The 17367-nt window shown below is 48.1% G+C and overlaps 1 protein-coding gene across 1 annotated transcript in view; it reads left to right on the forward strand.

Moving 5' to 3' along the window:
* The window catches only part of LAMB1 (laminin subunit beta 1), a 46644-nt gene that overhangs the window by 18283 nt on the left and 10994 nt on the right, over positions 1-17367 (forward strand). Inside the window, exons 14-24 of the mRNA XM_054203700.1 lie at positions 1101-1259; positions 2092-2219; positions 2666-2789; positions 3333-3537; positions 3698-3841; positions 3937-4168; positions 4650-4813; positions 5213-5437; positions 6275-6492; positions 6602-6698; positions 16470-16839. Coding sequence (XP_054059675.1) covers positions 1101-1259; positions 2092-2219; positions 2666-2789; positions 3333-3537; positions 3698-3841; positions 3937-4168; positions 4650-4813; positions 5213-5437; positions 6275-6492; positions 6602-6698; positions 16470-16839 — 2066 coding nt within the window. The remainder of the gene's footprint in view (positions 1-1100; positions 1260-2091; positions 2220-2665; positions 2790-3332; positions 3538-3697; positions 3842-3936; positions 4169-4649; positions 4814-5212; positions 5438-6274; positions 6493-6601; positions 6699-16469; positions 16840-17367) is intronic.

Below are 17367 nucleotides of genomic sequence, written 5' to 3' on the forward strand. Positions count from 1 at the left end.
ACTGGTTGCCTTTTAAAACCTTCAGAACAAACCATTTTTTAAAATGCCAGTACCGAGAGACTTTCTTACTAATCTGGTGGCAGAATAAAGCTCTGAATTTCCAGGTAGGGACCAGCACAAGTCAAAACCAAGTGGCATAGAGTTGCAGAAACTTTCAAGCGATGCCAAGCCCTCATGCTCCCCACAGCTGCATGCCCTCGCTCACATCCTGCCTGCAGTCTTTTCTGGGGAGCTCCAATCCTTTGTGTAAAGCCAAAGGGTAATAATTTATAGCCAGGCTCTCTTCAAAGAGTGTGAGAATACATGAGGGGGACATCCTGAAGTGATATGTATATATATAGACATTTCCTTACATTTTATCCCTTTCTAGTGAAGCAGCTTCCCTAAGAATGTGCAGGATGTTTTTCTGTGGAAAGAACTATTCATGGATGCAGATATATTTGAAACGGGAAGTTTGAACACCACACGTTTCCATTTTTTGTTGCTTTTTTCTTCTTCTTTGCGTTATATAAAGAGTAGCTGATAAAAACCTGTCACCTCAGACTGAAAGGATTGATTTGGCTATTAAATATCTATCAATGATTAGAGTCTCTGTTATTTATTGACACCCTACTCATGACAGACATGATCTGCTTTTCAGATATTATCCTGAGCAGTGGTTTGGTTTGAAGCAGCCCAGTGTAGTCAGGAAGTAATTAGCACTCAGCTTCAGCAGTTAATAGAGCAGTTAATGTGCCACTGCAGTAAATCCTACTGCTACAAGTATGATGTGAAAGTCATACAGTGAATGAGATGTTGTAGCTCGTGGATTAGTTACTCACAGCAAGTTTTTAAATTTAATTCCCCACTGTAACAGAGAAATTGATGAAGAGTTGTGCAGTGTTGTTTTGTTTTATCTTTCTTGCTTTTTGTATATTGTTAAGTGGAAGGGCAACGATGTGCATGCACACGTGTTTCAAAGGGAATTTGTGTTCTCTGGGATGCAAACAATGGATCACTGCAGAAGTGATCCATCAGCAAAACTCATCACTTCATGCACTCCCCTGGGACTCGCAAATTTAATGTATTGGTATTAAAATGTCTGTTCCTTGTTTTTGTAGGGAGTAAACATAATAGAGCGCCAGTACACACCGGACCGCACACCATCATGGACAGGCATAGGATTTGTAAGGGTCCCTGAAGGGGCGTACCTGGAATTCTACATCGACAACATCCCCTACTCCATGGAGTATGATATTCTGGTCCGCTACGAGCCACAGGTAGGTGTGTGAGTAGGGGCATTGCTTCCTCCTGGCAGGCACTGGCTGTCCCAGTGCACAACTGACAGGACCCCGGCGCTTCCAGGAGTCATCAGGACTCAAAGGCAAGGGTGGACGCCCAGTTAAACGTCTGAGATGTGAGAAAATCCAAGATGTTGACTATTACTAGTATTATTTGCTTTACATTTCCATTCATTATTGCATTGTTTCAGCACCTGTTTAATGAGGAAATAAAAAAGTGACAAGTCCCATCAGGGCAGATTAAAATATAAATTTGGCATCGGCCAGATGGCCTTCAAATGGGTGGAAATGCTGTTATGTACCTTAGAAGACACATTGCCTGTCTTGGATGTTGAATGCCTGCAGCCAAGAGTTTGCAAGCAGTTGGTTTTGACTGTAGGTAATTTGCAGGGTGAAGGGAAGGAGAAGAATTTCCCCCAGCTCCTTACCTAGAGCTTGGCAGCAGTTGACTGCAGTGAAATACTCAGGTGCAGTACCCAGAGGTGGCAGAAGAAGAGGTTGACAAACTGACTGATGCCGTGTGCAGATGGAGCTGCTGACCACCTTCACCTAGTCCTGTTTTTTTTTGGGAGAGAGGGAGGGAGAGAGCCGGTGGTGCTGGAGAATGCCCGGAAGCACTTGCCTTGTCTCGTCTCAGCCTAAACCTGCAGCTGGTAGATGCCCCGTTGATGCCGGAACTACAGCCCCATCCTCCCTGAAGTGTGCACAGTGACCATCCTGTCTGTGTGCACGCTTTTCCTGGACTGAGCTGTGGATGTTGCCAGGAGCTTATGGCCGTTGCTTGATGCTGATGAGCCTTTTTTTCCCTCAGTTGCCGGATCAGTGGGAAAAAGCTGTGATCAGCGTCTCACGCCCAGGCAAGATTCCCACGGGCAGCCGCTGTGGCAATACAGTTCCTGATGATGATAATCAGGTCGTCTCACTGTCACCCGGCTCCAGGTCGGTATAACTGGATAGGCCAAAAGGAGTAAAAACATTTTAAAAATTGAACCAGGGTAAGGTCACATGTTCAGCTTGCCATGGTCCCTATAAAAACGGATGAAATTTAATTTCCAATGGGTTATAAAAATGTATTTAGCATTGTGTTTGTAGACTCAAAGCTTTTAAGTTTATTCTTGTTTTCTGAATGGTTTTGTTCACTGAGTAAAGAGGGGGGGAAGTGTTTGCACAGCCTGTGAGAGAACATCGGTATGATTCTTTACCTTGACGATAAGCTTTTCCGGTTCTGACTTGCACAAGCCTCCAAACTGCCTCTTTCACATCGTACCTTTTGTTCTGCGCGGTCTTGGCTGCTTTCCGTTATCTCGATTGCTTTATAGGGCCACCTGAAACGCTTTATGGTGCTGGATGTTTGAAGTAAGAATTGTTTCCTCTTCCTAATCCAGATACGTCGTTCTCCCGCGGCCTGTCTGCTTCGAGAAGGGTCTGAATTACACCATCCGCCTGGAGCTGCCCCAGTACTCCTCGGTGGATACGGAGACAGAGAGCCCATACACGCTCATTGACTCTGTGAGCAGAAATTCTTTCGGGGCTGCTCTGGGATAAAAGTGTATTTAAAAGCTTGAAAGTTTGCATCTCCTCTGGCATGCATCTGTGTGAATCCAAAGTAATATTTTACAGTGTTGTTGCTTACGGCTGAAGCCAGATTTTAACTGAACAATGTAAGCAGTGTAGGTTTCTTCAGTCTCAAAATATGCGGGTTGTTTTTCTGCTAAAAGGCTTTTGCTGTATTTTACAGGACTGCAGGTTGTTCCACAGACCTTTAGTTTCTTTGAGGAGGCTAATGTGTGCCATGTATGTCATGAATGTCAACGTCAACCTTTTTCTTTTGAATGGATAGAATTTGGTAGATTTGGTAAGAATTTGGTAGATACCAGAACTATTCCACCAAAAACTAGAGAAATACCATCATTTCCCTTCCAAATTCTGTCTGGCTCTTTGCTTTTGGGTCAAAAAAAGATGATAGGAAGCAGGATAATACTGAATTTTCACAATTTTGGTGGAGGCTATATAGAAATAGTGACACTTTGTCATTGTGAAATTGTTTTGTAGCTTGTTCTCATGCCATACTGCAAATCACTGGACATCTTTACAGTGGGAGGCTCAGGTGAAGACGTAGTCACAAACAGTGCTTGGGAAACTTTCCAAAGATACCGGTGTCTGGAAAACAGCAGGAGTGTGGTGAAAACCCCCATGACAGATGTCTGCAAGAACATCATATTCAGCATTTCTGCGCTTTTACACGAGACCGCGTTATGTACGTAACCATCTACTTGTAGGGCAAACTGCGCCTGGAAGCTGGATGGCGCTTCCAGGGAGAATGGTTTGCACGAGGAAGGGCGTGTGCATGGGATGAGGCAGGTGGTTCATGTCCTGCACGGTGGTACTCATTCCCCCTGATGCTTTTCTCCACTCAGCGTGCCAGTGTGACCCCCAGGGTTCCCTGAGTTCGGTGTGTGATCCCAGCGGAGGACAGTGCCAGTGTCGTCCCAACGTTGTTGGAAGACAGTGTGACAGATGTGCCCCTGGCACCTTTGGATTCGGGCCAAGTGGATGCCGACGTATGTTAAACCCTTGGCTCTGGGCTGTGCTGCGGTCGGGGCCCTGCGTTTAGGGCTTGCCGGGTAACGCAGGCCCTCTCCCCTTCTCGTTGCAGCGTGTGAGTGCCATGTCCGAGGCTCTTACAACGCCTTCTGCGATGCAGAGACGGGCCAGTGCCACTGCTTCCCTGGGGTGTATGGGCGGCAGTGCGACCGCTGCCTGCCCGGCTTCTGGGGCTTCCCCAGCTGCCAGCCCTGCCACTGCAACGGCCACGCCGACGACTGCAGCCCCTACACCGGGGAGTGCCTGAGCTGCCGGGACCACACGGCAGGGCACAACTGCGAGAGGTACAGTGTGTGCCCCCTCTCCTTCCCCCCAGCAGGATGGGCACAGCAGCCGTTCCCCCCGGGCACTGGTGCTCAGGTGGGTGTGAATCCATGGGGAAAGTCCCTGGATCATGGAAGCCAGAGCAGCGCTAGTGATCCTGGAGGAGGATGGGAATGAGGGCCCCCTCTTCCCTGCCTGTGGCTCCCAGCAGCACCTGCCCAAATGTCCAAGATTGTGTTGTGGGGGGGTTTCAGAGAGGCTTTCTCCATTGCCAGTCTCCTGAGAGACATCTGCTTTGGGTCTCCTGCTCTTAGACTGATGTAAGCCAGACAAATTTGTCTCTGTGGGCACAACTGCTTGGAGTGCGAGTAGCACAGGATAGCTGTAAGGACATTTCTGTGCTTTGATTCTTCCTGGTGGTTGAAAACCTGGCTGTAGTTATAACAAGGCTTCAGTCCGTTTGCCTGCGGTCCCCTGCATGCCATGTACCCCATCACGCAGGTGCCAGGCTGGCTACTACGGAGACCCCGTCCTGGGATCAGGTGACCACTGCCGCCCCTGCCCTTGCCCTGATGGCCCTGAGAGTGGACGCCAGTTTGCCAGCGGCTGTTACCAGGATCCGGTCACGCTGCAAGTCGTGTGTGTCTGTAGCGTGGGATACATAGGTACTTGGCAGATGCATGGAGGGGGGCTGGCTGGGTTGAACCTGCCAGTGAGAAGGCGTATGTTCATATGGGTTGTCGGATGTGACCACAGCACCAGCATGCATGTGTTGCTGCTGAAGGTTGGCAGCACTTGGAAGGTGCCAGGGCAGAGCAGCTTGTGCACATGATGCCAGCACCACCGCGAACCTCATCCCCGGCACCATGGCGAGGGATGACTGGTGGTGGTCAGAGGTGGATAGGACCGGACCAAGCTGCCACCGCCTCTGTTGCTTTGAGCATGATCCAGTTAACACCCCCCCATTAATGGCCTTTATTGTCTTGCCTCAGTCTTGCCATTTACGGGGCTGCACGCTAGCGAGCTGTGATGGTAATTCCCACCGTGCCTGTTTGTTCAAACAGGCAGTCGATGTGATGAATGTGCGTCTGGCTTCTTTGGGAGCCCCGACGAGGTTGGCGGCGCCTGCCAGCCATGCCAGTGCAACAACAACATCGACACCACTGACCCGGAGGCCTGCGACAAGAAGACGGGAATGTGCATGAAGTGCCTGTATCACACGGAGGGCGAAAACTGCCACCTCTGCAAACAGGGCTACTATGGGAGCGCCCTGCAGCAGGACTGCAGAAGTGAGTGGGGAAACACAACTGCAATCCCTCCACCAGCCATGTCATGGGGCCGCCTGAGCTCTTTTTGATTTACCTGGGAGTGTTTGGAGTGGAGGGGAAACTTAATTACCTCCAGCTGGAGCTGCGTGGAGCTGCTCTGCAGCTCAGCAGGGTTCCTGGCTGGGAGAGGAGTCCTTTACATTTAATGGGGAGAGCAGGGACAGCATTTACATGCGCTGAAGGGATGGGGGTTTTGTGGGAGGGGTGTTTCTTGCCATCTTGTTAGCTGTCTTTGTTTACTTCTTCTCCAGAGATGGTGGATGGCAGGTTGAGGGTTTGGCTTTTCTTTACACCAGCGTTCCTGTAGCTGTGGCTGGGCAGCAGGAGGGAGCTGGAGCTGAACCAGGCGGTGGGGAGGCAGATCGTCCTGTCCCTCGGTGCTGGACGCAGCCAGGCAGGGCAGACGGGTCGCTGGGTGGGTGAGCGGAGCCCTGCTCTGCTTGACATGCCATCAGCCGCTCCAAGCAGATCCGCCACTGTAGCTAGCTGACAGGAGCCGGGCAGGCTTGGGCTTTGGTTGCGTACAGAGGGAGGAAAGGAGGAGGAAGGCTAGACTGCCGGAATGAGGGGCTCGTGTCGCCTCCTGTGTGCTGGGGCAGAAGCTGTAGAGGTGTCCGGCTGGGGACATGGGGATGGCTCTTAAGCAGGGCTGGGTGTCCTTCAGCGTTGGGTCGGCCAGGCCTGGCCATGGGCATTGGGGTGTGCCCCTGTGTGCCCACTCCTGTGGGGACTTGGAGGCTAAACAGCCTGGTAACGAGAGGGCAGGCTGACATCGGGGCGCCATGCTTTCCCTCACAGAGTGCGTCTGCAACTACCTGGGCACCGTGCGGGAGGACTGCGAGGGCTCGGAGAGCTGCCGGTGCGAGGCGGCCACGGGGCAGTGCCGGTGCCTCCCCAACGTGGTGGGGCAGACCTGCGACCGCTGCGCCCCACACACGTGGCGTCTGGCCGGTGGCGCCGGCTGCGAGCAGTGCGACTGCCACCCCACGCGCGCCCTCGGGCCCGCCTGCAACGAGGTGAGGGGAGCGCGGGGCGTGCTGCGGCGGCTCGGCTTCCGCACCGGCCCGGGGCCCAGCTGCTGAGGTGGTCACCTCTCTTGTCGGGTTGTGCTTTTTTTGTTGGCAGTTCACGGGGCAGTGCCAGTGCATGCCGGGATTCGGAGGCCGGACCTGCCGGGAGTGCCAGGAGCTCTTCTGGGGCGACCCAAGCGTGGAGTGCCGAGGTGAGTCCAGCCCCAGCGCCTGCTCCACCTGCTCCTTTTGGAAATGACCTGTTGGCTAGTGGCTGGGCATGCCGTCACCTGCCGGTGTGCTGGGACACCCCTGCTGGGAGCAGCCCTTCGGTGACCCCCGCCAGTGCCCACACGAGCCTGGGAAATGAGGGAGGAAGGCATGGCGGGGTCTGCCCCCAGGGTTTTGGTGCCTCCAGGGACAGCAGGCGCAGCAGGAGCCCAGCCCAGCGCCAGCCTGGTTTATTTTCTTTCTTGTCAGACCCATATTTAGCAACAAACCTCTGTTTGGAAACTAACTTATTTAACCGTTAGGTTGCAATTCTGTCAGGTAAGCCAGCGTGGTAAGAAACTGTATTGCAAGTGTTCGGGTTTGAGAATTGGTCTGGAAACCAGTTTCCTTTGCCTTTTGATTGAACGTAGTGGAAGACCACTATCTCCTTGTGTCTTGTTAGGGAGACTGGGCCTGAAGAAATAGTTTGTTTTTTTTTTCTTTAGTAGGAGACTTTCCTTATATTTCAGATGAAAATAAAGGAGCGAGTGGAGACCATGGAGCGGGTTAGCCATAGCTACATCCCGCAAAACAGACAGCTATGAAGTTGCTTGTTTAGAAAACTGGATGCTCTCTGTCCTTTCATTATAAACAAGCCTGTTCATTAGCTGGGAAAGAAACTTCAAACACTGTCCAGACCAGAACAAACTTGTATCTCTGATCTGTTCAAATAGGAGCCTTTGCCAGGAGGGTTTGCAGTAGATTAAGGTATTTTTTCCTGCAGGGAGGAATGTGCTTGCTGTGGTCTTTAATAAATCCCTTACAATAGAGATACCTTAGAGCGCATTATCTAACCAGATAGGGAGGTCACAGCTACTTGGTTAATGCAGCAGATGAAAGGACTGGGGAATTGTCCCAGTTCCTAAGTACATATTGGGTTTCTCAGGGGGTGAGGCAGGCGTTCGGGGAGGCTGTGTGTGTTCTGGCGTGGTGAGGGGCGCTGACCCTGCTGGCTCCGGGGCAGGGATTGTCTCTTGGTATCAGCTGTCTCCATCAGGGTTTATTGATGGAGTCCATCTGCAGACCTTATCAGCAGGATTTTGCAGCATACCAGCATTTCTGGTCTTTCATGGAGTTCCTGCTGCCTTTTGAGCATGAGAAAACCTGCTTTTTAACGTTTCTGAAGTAAAGAGAGGATATATTCTGCAGAGCCTGCTTTTACCATGCAAACTCTCTGCTCTCCTTCCAACCCGCCCACCCCTTCTGCCCCCAAGTGACATGGGAGACTCGCTCGGGTGGAAATGCAGATTTTCCTTCAGGATTGCATCCGAGAGGAGGTCTCTGTGGAGGTGGGGAGAGCCGGTGCCCAGGGCTGAGCTGCCCCAGATGGGCTCCAAGTGCACGCTCACTCGTGCAGCACATCCAGCCCCATGGCGTTGCTGAGTCTCCCTGGCATGGTGGGGTCAGCACCTCCCGCCCCATCTCCCATCCTTCCTCAGCAGGGAGAGAAGCGACTCCTCAACCCTCCCAACAAGCGGAGGGGTGATATTCAGGCTGGCAGATGCGCAGCTGCTGCGTGGGCAGGTAACAGCTCTCAGCGGTAAGCGGTTTGCAGGCGCACTGGAAAACTGCCATTTAAGGAGCTGCAGAACAATGTCCCTGGAAAATAGCTTAAATATGGCCTGTGGCCAAGGTGAAGCTGGAACTGAGACGGGTTCACCGCAAAGATGTTGGCTCCAGCTGCAGGGGGCACATGGACTCCTGGCCATGGTGTTTGCCACCTGCCCTCGGTGGAATGCTCACGCTGGCCCAGACAGCCAATATGGCCACATTTTGTGCTGCATTCAGGAAGAAAATACAAACTGATCTGGATGAGGAGCAGCAAGAGCTCGGAACTGTGTGATTATGGACAGACGGTCTTCACTGCGGGCACTGAGCTGATGCAGAGGTCTGGACGTCAGTCCTGACAGCTCCAGGGTGGGATTCTCCACTGGCCAGGGCAAGTGGCTTCTGCTCAAGGTTGGAAATCACAGGGTGCATCACTCAAGGGACAGTAATGTGTGATCTCTTCGCAAGAGGTCTTCAGGCTGTTGGCACCAAGAGACACAAGCTCCTGCTGAGATGTGTGGACTGTTCTTCCCACGTTGCTGTGACACCCTTTACAAATTTTTTAATTACTAAAAAGCCAAAAGTCAGGTCATGTGAACACAAGTACCTGCAAATAACCTCTGGACACAGCTACGTGGAGATGTACAAAATGGCCCATCTAAGACAGGCCAGGGGCTGCAGGCCCCAACAGGTTCCCAGGCACTTGGGGCAGCACCGAGCTGTGGAATGTGGCCCTGGGGTCCCAGCATGCTTCGTTGGAAACCAGACTCCAGGGCACGCTTCCCCACTGTCCCTACCAGTGGCGGTGACCATTGCAGGCTGCTGCCTGTGACTTGTTTTGTAGAAATCTTGGTAAGATCAGAGATGCTGAAGCAGAAGCTGGGGGAGACAGGTTTTTGCACCTGGTCTAGGTGCTTTGATTTGCAGTCTGTGCTTCCTGTGGTGGAGAGAAAGCATCATCTGATGTCTCCTCTTTGCACGTCCCCAGTGATCACACTGGGACCAGGCTGCTGGGGCAAGCTTAGGTAGCTGCCTACGTTTGGGCAGCATCTTGACCCCTTGGTACTGGGTACGCTCCCACCACCCACAAATGTTCATCGGGGAATACACACCGCAGAGAGTCTGTAGGACTGGCTCTTTGGAGACTGTTTACCCCATGCTTTAAAAAGCAGTTCCTCATTTAATTTAACATAATGCCTGAAACAAGCACAAGGAGAGGCCTAGAGGATGGGGAAAAGCCCAGCGTGTCTCTCTTGGCCTCGTGCAGGTCCCTGTGAGGGTTACAGTGAGCAGGAGCTGTGCAGGGAGCATCATCTGCTCGGGGGTCAGCGCCAGCCCCTTTGCAGGACTCTTCCGGCTGTTGCTTCAGCTACCAGCTGTATGCAGCTCTATACAAGCCTGCACGTGAACGTGTGCATGTGCATAAAAATCCTTGCTAAGGTAGTAAATGATAGAATTACAAATTTCATCACACTCAAGTCTCTCAGGCACTCTGCTGGAGCTTTTCCAAAGCCTGGCAACCAAAGTGCAGGACTCGGCACGCTGAGCTCGGCGCAGACTTCAGCCCGCAAAGCACACTGCTGGCAGGAGGCTCCCAGGAAGCCTCTGAGATACGGTGTGAGTGCAGAGGCAGCTCAAACAATGCTCTTGCACGGTAGATATTTGAAGTTTATGTATGTGTTTCATATAATATAAAGCAGACGACAGTTTTACTTATTATTACTGTTTCAATTGAAGAAACAGAACAGAGTGCATTTTAAAAGGCACTGTATGAGATTGAAAATTAGATTGTATTGCTATCTATCTATCTCCCCTTTAGAAGAAGCATACCTTTGTCAATATTTTTCTGTGCTGGACTTCAGTATCAAGCCCTATTGTAAAACACAGAATCTAGTTGAACTAAGATGAAAAAAAAGTCATGTTCTTATCAAATACTCATTGCAGACGTTGGCAGAAGGTTGTTTTTCTCAGTTTTTAATCTTTGTTATGTACCTGGTGCCAAAGCATCTGTTCACTGAAAATTATTCCATTGCCATTTAAGAATAGGCTTCGTTACCTTAATTTAACACCTGGGTCTTAAACTAGTCGCGTAGGCTGCTTTTATAGGAGGTGTTTATGGTGCAAAGAGAAGGGTTAGCAGATGTTTCTTTTCCTTCTGTGGTAAGTGTCTAAAGGAAGTCAGAGAAATTCTACGCTAAAGGAAGTATAATTTTTACTTTGAGTTTCATAATTTCAGTTGACCTGTGTTCTTAAAATATTATAATGTACATTGATTGTTTCCAGAAAATTGCCCTTTTGGCAAGATCTGCTAGCATGTTAAAATGCAGCACAACTCTAGTAATTCTAGGCTGGGATCTTATCTTAACAGTCGTACTGAAAATCATAACGCTGAGGAGTTAGCAATATCCTTACAGGGTAATTTGAATCAATAGCTGATTATTCAGCAGAAATTTGCTAGCTCTGCAAAACTTCAAACCTTACAAATTGCTGAATGGTTTTATCATCATAGTGCCTCACTACCACCAGGAAACGATGCCAGGAAATCGTGTTTGAACAAACCCTTTGTTTTTTTGCTGTGGAGGAGTTAAACATTTGATGTTCTCCATTCCCAATCTCAAGCAGTAAGGAAAATATTTCTGCAAAAATGATTTCTGTTCTGTGTAGGATGATGTGTGGCACTCGCTTGTTCCTGGCATCCTGCAATAAAGGCATTAAGCACTGAGACTGATCTTCATGCAGACCTTTCAGTATCCGTTATACCATCTCAGCTGTAGTATCAACTGCTCTGACACACCTTAGTTTAAGTGATAGGCAAATATGTCACATACTAAATTGCAGTGTCTCAAGTGGAAGTGAGTTCTAAATATTTAAGATCAGAGGGAAAGGTAGCAGAGCTCTCAGAGTAAGTGAAAGACAAAGTGGTTCATAGATCCTTGTGAGCTTGAAGCAAAGCACTTGAGATAGTCATTTACTACTTTGGGATTTCTCCTCTTAGGTTTCTACAAGCTTGCATTCAATAAACTTGTATGAGTGTTACTTTTATCTTTAAGATCAGGAAAAAAACGTTACTGAAGGATAAATGCATTGATCAAGGTGGTATAAAAATTACTCGATACTCTTTGTGTGCCTGCACATGTGTGCACATGCGTTTGTGAATAAATGCAGCTACAAGCTTTTCTAGTCATAAGTTGCTAATCAGCAGATCTTGACTGAAGAATTTGGCTAGAAAATGTTCCTGTCAAAAATGTGATTTCACTTAAGTCAGAGTATGCCACAGAAGAATGTCTGATTGAGTTAAACACTCAATTAAAAGAAAACAATACACCCGGTTCCAAAATGACATTTCGAAACAGAAACCTATTGTTTAATGTAGTAAATGCTCTTTTGAAAACCGTCAGATCTTTGACCAATGATTTCAAAAAACTTCTTTTCCTCTGCTGTATTTTCCATGGGAGGTACTGCAGTGTTCTGTTCTGCTTACCCAGGGACAGATTTGATCCCTGTCTAACTGATCTTAGAAGCAAGCGGCCCAGACCGTGTTAACTTGCAGCCCTTCTCCCTGGCCTTCGTCCACTCCTCCGTGTGAAGGGAGAATAATCAACCATTTGTCTTGAAGGCCGTTTCCAACCCAAACTGGTTAAGGCATCTAAATGTCTCGCAGTAAACTCAGCATCTGTGTGGCTTTACAGTGCAAAATGAATGACTGTTTCTAATTTCTAGCCATGTAAGCGTAGGTAAGGCATTTGAAAAGATCTTACAGGACTTTTATGTCTTTCCCTATTCCACAAATACTATGTTAAGTGGAGTATAAAGCCATCACTAGCTACTGGATAATATCAGAAACGCTTCTGCATCCTTAGATGTGCCTGCATATTTCTTGTTCTTCTTAGGGAAAATTAAATAAACCAGGCCATATGCTAAAATTACATGTGGTATAGCTACTCAAGTGTTACGTCAGACTTAGGAGTGCGCTGGTTAGAGCCAAAATCTCCAGAGCCATACTATAGTTTGAAGATCATGTTTGCATTAGCCTCAGTAAGTACATCACAAGCAAAACTGCTGTAACAGAGAGCATCATTAGCATGGGACTGCACAGAAGTTGGCTCACATGGTGGCCATAGGAATAGTTGGACATAAACAAAATGAGGTGGTAGAGGAGCAAGAACTGTACTGTGGCTAGATGTGATGCTGGGGTACTTTGGCCAAAATCAATGCTGGAAATGTTGGATCATTCTGGCACGGTGTTTGCTCTGTTTCTAGCAGGTGATGGGAATCAGGGCATCTCCTGTTTTCACATCCCAGCTCATTGGCGGTGATAATCAAAGGGCACATGAATCCTTTCGGTGGATGTGCACCTACTATCATGAGTGATGGATGTGTAACTGTAATGATGGGCACATGGTTATTCTTCCATGAGCTATTTGCAATCCTGTGCTAGCCTTTTCCAGTCCACACCAGCTAGAAGGTTCTCCTTTCCTTTCACTGTCATTGTGCTTCTGTCCCTTTAGGACAAAATTTCCTTTTTGTCACTTTAGGACAAAGTTGTGCATTGAAATCCTACAGAGACTGAAGCCAGCAGGTGCTTGGTAAGCAGTGTTGCCTGAGGCAAAGAAGTAAAACCTGTGCACTGAGCTATTTGCCTGGTAGCCCATGGTGTTAAAGGTGCTCCTTGCTACCTAGAAGACTTTATATGGTCTTGTACTGGGCTTGCTTACCTCCTCTTGGGAAGTCACCACAGCTGAAGTCAGTTAAGGGTTTGATTCCCACCATGCTGTAAAGGGAAGGTGCTCTCTGCAAGGTCCTTGGATGTGCCAGGGCATGAAATAGCCTATTGGCGTTGGCCAGGGCACAGGATACAAGACTCCTCCACTAAAGGTGTTGGAGGTGGTGGAGATCCTGCTCCACATGGCCTTGGAGGGCAGAAGAGCAGTTTCTGTGGGTTTCTGGATGGCCGAATTTAGTTGTTAATGGTGCATCCATAAATTGGAACCCAGCATCTCATAGAAGCACTCAGAGACTGACTCTAGAGAGGAACAGAGATTATTTCAACTGTGGCTGAAGTGCTTGGCTCAGGTCATCTAGACTCTAAAAAACAAGATCACGTGTAACCAAAAACTGGCATGCACATGTCAGTTGTGAGATGAAAGGTTTGCTCACAGGATGTGAACTGTAAGAGGAGCAGTGATACTTTTGTGAGAATTTTAGAAATGTTTCAGTCAGTGCCACAGTAAGCAGTTGTCCGAGGGCTGTAGCTAGAGAGACCATACTAATAACATGTAGACACGCCCCCCAAATTTTCAAAATGGAAAAAAATAGGATCTACTGGAATCTTCTTATTCCTGTTCTTAGGGAGGCTTTTTCTTGTTTTCCTTTAGGCTATATGATTTTACTTAAAAATAGAGATAAAATTATCTTCAGTTTTACGTTTTGGTTTGAAAGCTGGTGTGGTCCTGTGCGTGGTTAATGACTTTGGAAGATCATAAAGAAAAGAAAAAGCAAGTGTGAAACTGGCCCTTTTGAAAGCCATTTTATAGATGTTGGATTCACACTACTAAAGTAATGCAGAGCCAGCACTGCCTGCTTCTGGGCTTGATAGAGAGTCCGAAACCAGATAAACAACCCACAGTAATGTTTCTAGCTGCCTTGTACCATTTTCTTGTGGGTCCCACAAAGCTCAGTTTGGAAGTTTTGTAGAATTCTAGAAATGTGATGATTCTTACAACTGTTGTGCTGCATTTAGAATAAATTACTTTTTTGCTCTTTATCATCTCCCAGTTGGCAGCCACGGAGTTTGGGTTTTCACTTTGAAAATGAGTTAGTGCTTAAATTCCCTTCTCCCCTTCCCCAGCGTTTTCTGGCTCCAAAGATTTTGGAATCCACATTACCATGTAAACGCTACTAAAGCCATGTCATCTGCCTTTCCTGAACATGCAGGTATTCAGGAGTAGAATTACCAACATGGGTATTCTTTTTTCACTTTAAGCTTTTTAAATCCACAAGTAAATATAGTGATCTGATTTGCCAGCAGCAAGTATTCATGTAACTTGATCAGATCTCAGGATCTTTGAGAAAAACCACATGCTGTGTAGCCTCTTTCTATGCAGAGGAATTTGGACAATTCATCATTATACCGAGGGCCTTATTAGTTGACAGAAGGGTTAACTGACCTCCTTCAAACAGGAACTCGACGTTTGCCTGCAGGGAACATATTCCATGGCGAGTTGACTACTTAAGCACTTTCGATGTAAAGTAAAAACAATCTCTTGTGTCAGGGTATAATTCAAAGAACAAAGGACCATTTTGCTCAATTGTGCAGGCAGCAGAAGTTATTTTTGTCTCTTGCCTATCATATTCACATTGTACAAGAAAGTTATTTTGTTGAGGAGCGATTTGTTCTGCTGAGGCTCTTTGTGTAACTTTTGAACTGAAGACCACCACTGTGTTTTGGCATTGAAGCAAACAATGTATAATCTTGAAAACAGCTTTGTGTTCTGCCCTTTTTCCAAGGGGCCATGTGCTTGGGGTATGTGAATTGATTTATGGACCTTTTTGAGCCATTAACCTCCTTCCAGGATGCCTGGTAAATGGATGTGTAAGTGAAGGCTTTTATCAGGTAGCTCAGTCCTTTTCCTGTTCAAGGAATGCATGCTTGACCTGCTTCGGGGGGACTCTGCCACAATGGTAGGTAGATGACCTGCCTATTGTCAAGGCCTCTCTTTTTGTTCTTTGCTGCCATCCCTTTATTAAAAGCTTTGCAGGTTGGTAATTTCCTCTGCTGCTGCCGCTGCCTGCGTAATTAAGGAGGCGGAGAGGTCAAGTAGCAGCCCCGTTGCATGGAAATGCTTCTTCTGATAGCGTTATTGTGTACAATGTTGTGTGTCTGTGCTTTTAGAAATGACCTTGCATCAGTAAGCTAACTGAGTAACTTCTCTTAATGGCCAGTTAGTGCCAAAGAAATGCATCTTTATTCTAAAAGCTTGTTAAAAAAGGGCGTTGCCCAAACCTTATCACTCCCATTTGGCAGCCACCTGGAGCCCCTGGGTCTTAACCTGACTAGCATATAAAGACAGGTAGGTGTTCAGTTATAAAAATAAAATAAGAATGAAAGTCCCTTTCAGGAGGGTGTGAATACTAACTCCTGAGTTGGTGCTCAAAGTATGAAAAATTAAAAAACCTAAATAATCTGTTTACTATCCTCATTCCCACTTGAGGGTGACAAGCAGTGTGTAGGCTCTTCATCGTTAGCAGCTGTATTGGGGAAGACTTCTCTCTTCTCCCTCAGACAGGGATGCCCATGACCACATTCTTTGTTCTGTTCTACTTTTCACTGCCTGATTTTTTTCCATTTTCTGTATGCCAAAAACGTCAGCCCCGGTCGAGGCTCCTCGAGGCTGTTGTGACTGTTTTCCCACCATCTGTGGCAGGAGCACGTCCTGAGCCAGACCCTGTATCTCTGCATAGAAGATCTCTCAAGGCCTGTTACTCCCTAAACTTGTTACGTGCTTCTTTGAAGCCACCTCAACTTTTAGCACCCGCAGTGTCTTGTGGTAGGGAGCTCTGCCACTTAACTAAGTGTTGTGTGATCAGCTTTTATTGTGCTGTTTATGGGAGGTGCAGGAGAGGGTGGTTGATTTTTGATCTGCTGGATTCTTCAGTTGACCCCTACTCCTGTGCTGCAAGAGACAGTAAATGGTTGTTCCTTGTTCACTTTTTCTATTTCACTTCAGTTTTGCTCTTAAAGCCCTCTGCTGTGTGCCTGCCTGTTGTTTTTATTCCCACATGGAAAGCCTTATTCTACTTACTTTTCATTGTAGGAGTGAAACTGTGGTCTTTGTCTTCAATTGCTATCAAACTGACATCCAAACATTGCAAGAAGTGTCCATCCTTCCTCCGTTATTGTGCTTGTTTCTAAGATGTGCAAATCCTGGTGTCCCCTAGAGTTATTTCCTTGTCTCTCTCCCCTTTCACACTCAGCCCTGGTTCCCCCATACCCAAGCAGAGACATCCACAATTAGCTGATTGTAATTCAGACACAGACCACTTCAATACTCATTTTCCTACCTCATTACAGCTGGTTGATTTTTTTAGGTTTTTTTTGTCTCCCTGCTAGTGTCAACCTCATTTCCCTCCCCGTAGCCTTTACACGTGCCTTTTTCTCCTTCCAGCTTGTGATTGCAACCCTCATGGCATCCAGACCCCGCAATGTGACCGCACCACTGGGCAGTGTATCTGCAATGAAGGGGTGGAAGGGCCGCGCTGCGACAAGTGCTCCCGGGGCTACTCAGGCTTCTTCCCTGACTGCGTGCCATGCCACCAGTGCTTTGCCCTCTGGGATGTGATCATCAGTGAGCTGTCTAATAGGACCCAGCAGTTCCTGGATAGGGCTAATGCCCTCAAAATCACTGGAGTCACTGGCCCATACCAGCAGACACTCAACACCCTGGAGGAGAAGCTCAGTGAAATTAAAACCATCATTGCTCAAAATCCAGCTGCCGAGCCCCTGAAGAACATTGGAAATCTCTTTGATGAAGCAGAGTGAGTACATTTGCAGTTATGTAGATAAGTCTAGCATGGGAAGGAGAGGGAGCGCCAGCAAGCTGGGATTTACTTAGATGACTGGTGCCCCCACACTGAGTTGAGGACATCACGGCTTGGCTCCTCCAGCTGGATCAGGTACGCTGGGGCTCCTGGTGCTGCTGGTGGAGGACCTCGTCATGCTCAGCGCCAGCAGTGAGCATCTGTCCCATGAGCGGAAACCTAGCTGGGAAAAGTAGGAGCATCACAGCTACCATGCTCTGGGCAGGGCTTGTCCTGCTCCCATTTCATACCAGGCAGCTAATTACTGCAGAGCCACTCACGCTTGCCTTGCACTCCCCCCGGGGCAAAGGACAAACACTGCTATTATGTGAGAGAATGAAGAGGGGAGAGATTAAATTCCTGGATTTCCGTGTGTAGCTGATGAGTTGGAAACTTGGGCTCCTTTCTGCACTCTGAGCATGTCAGGGGGAAGCACCACCTTTGTAGCAAGGATTGTTTCCATTTTTCTCGGGGTAGGAGCCTTGT

Source organism: Rissa tridactyla, chromosome 1 (genome assembly GCF_028500815.1).
Source record: "Rissa tridactyla isolate bRisTri1 chromosome 1, bRisTri1.patW.cur.20221130, whole genome shotgun sequence".
NCBI classification, from domain to species: domain Eukaryota; kingdom Metazoa; phylum Chordata; class Aves; order Charadriiformes; family Laridae; genus Rissa; species Rissa tridactyla.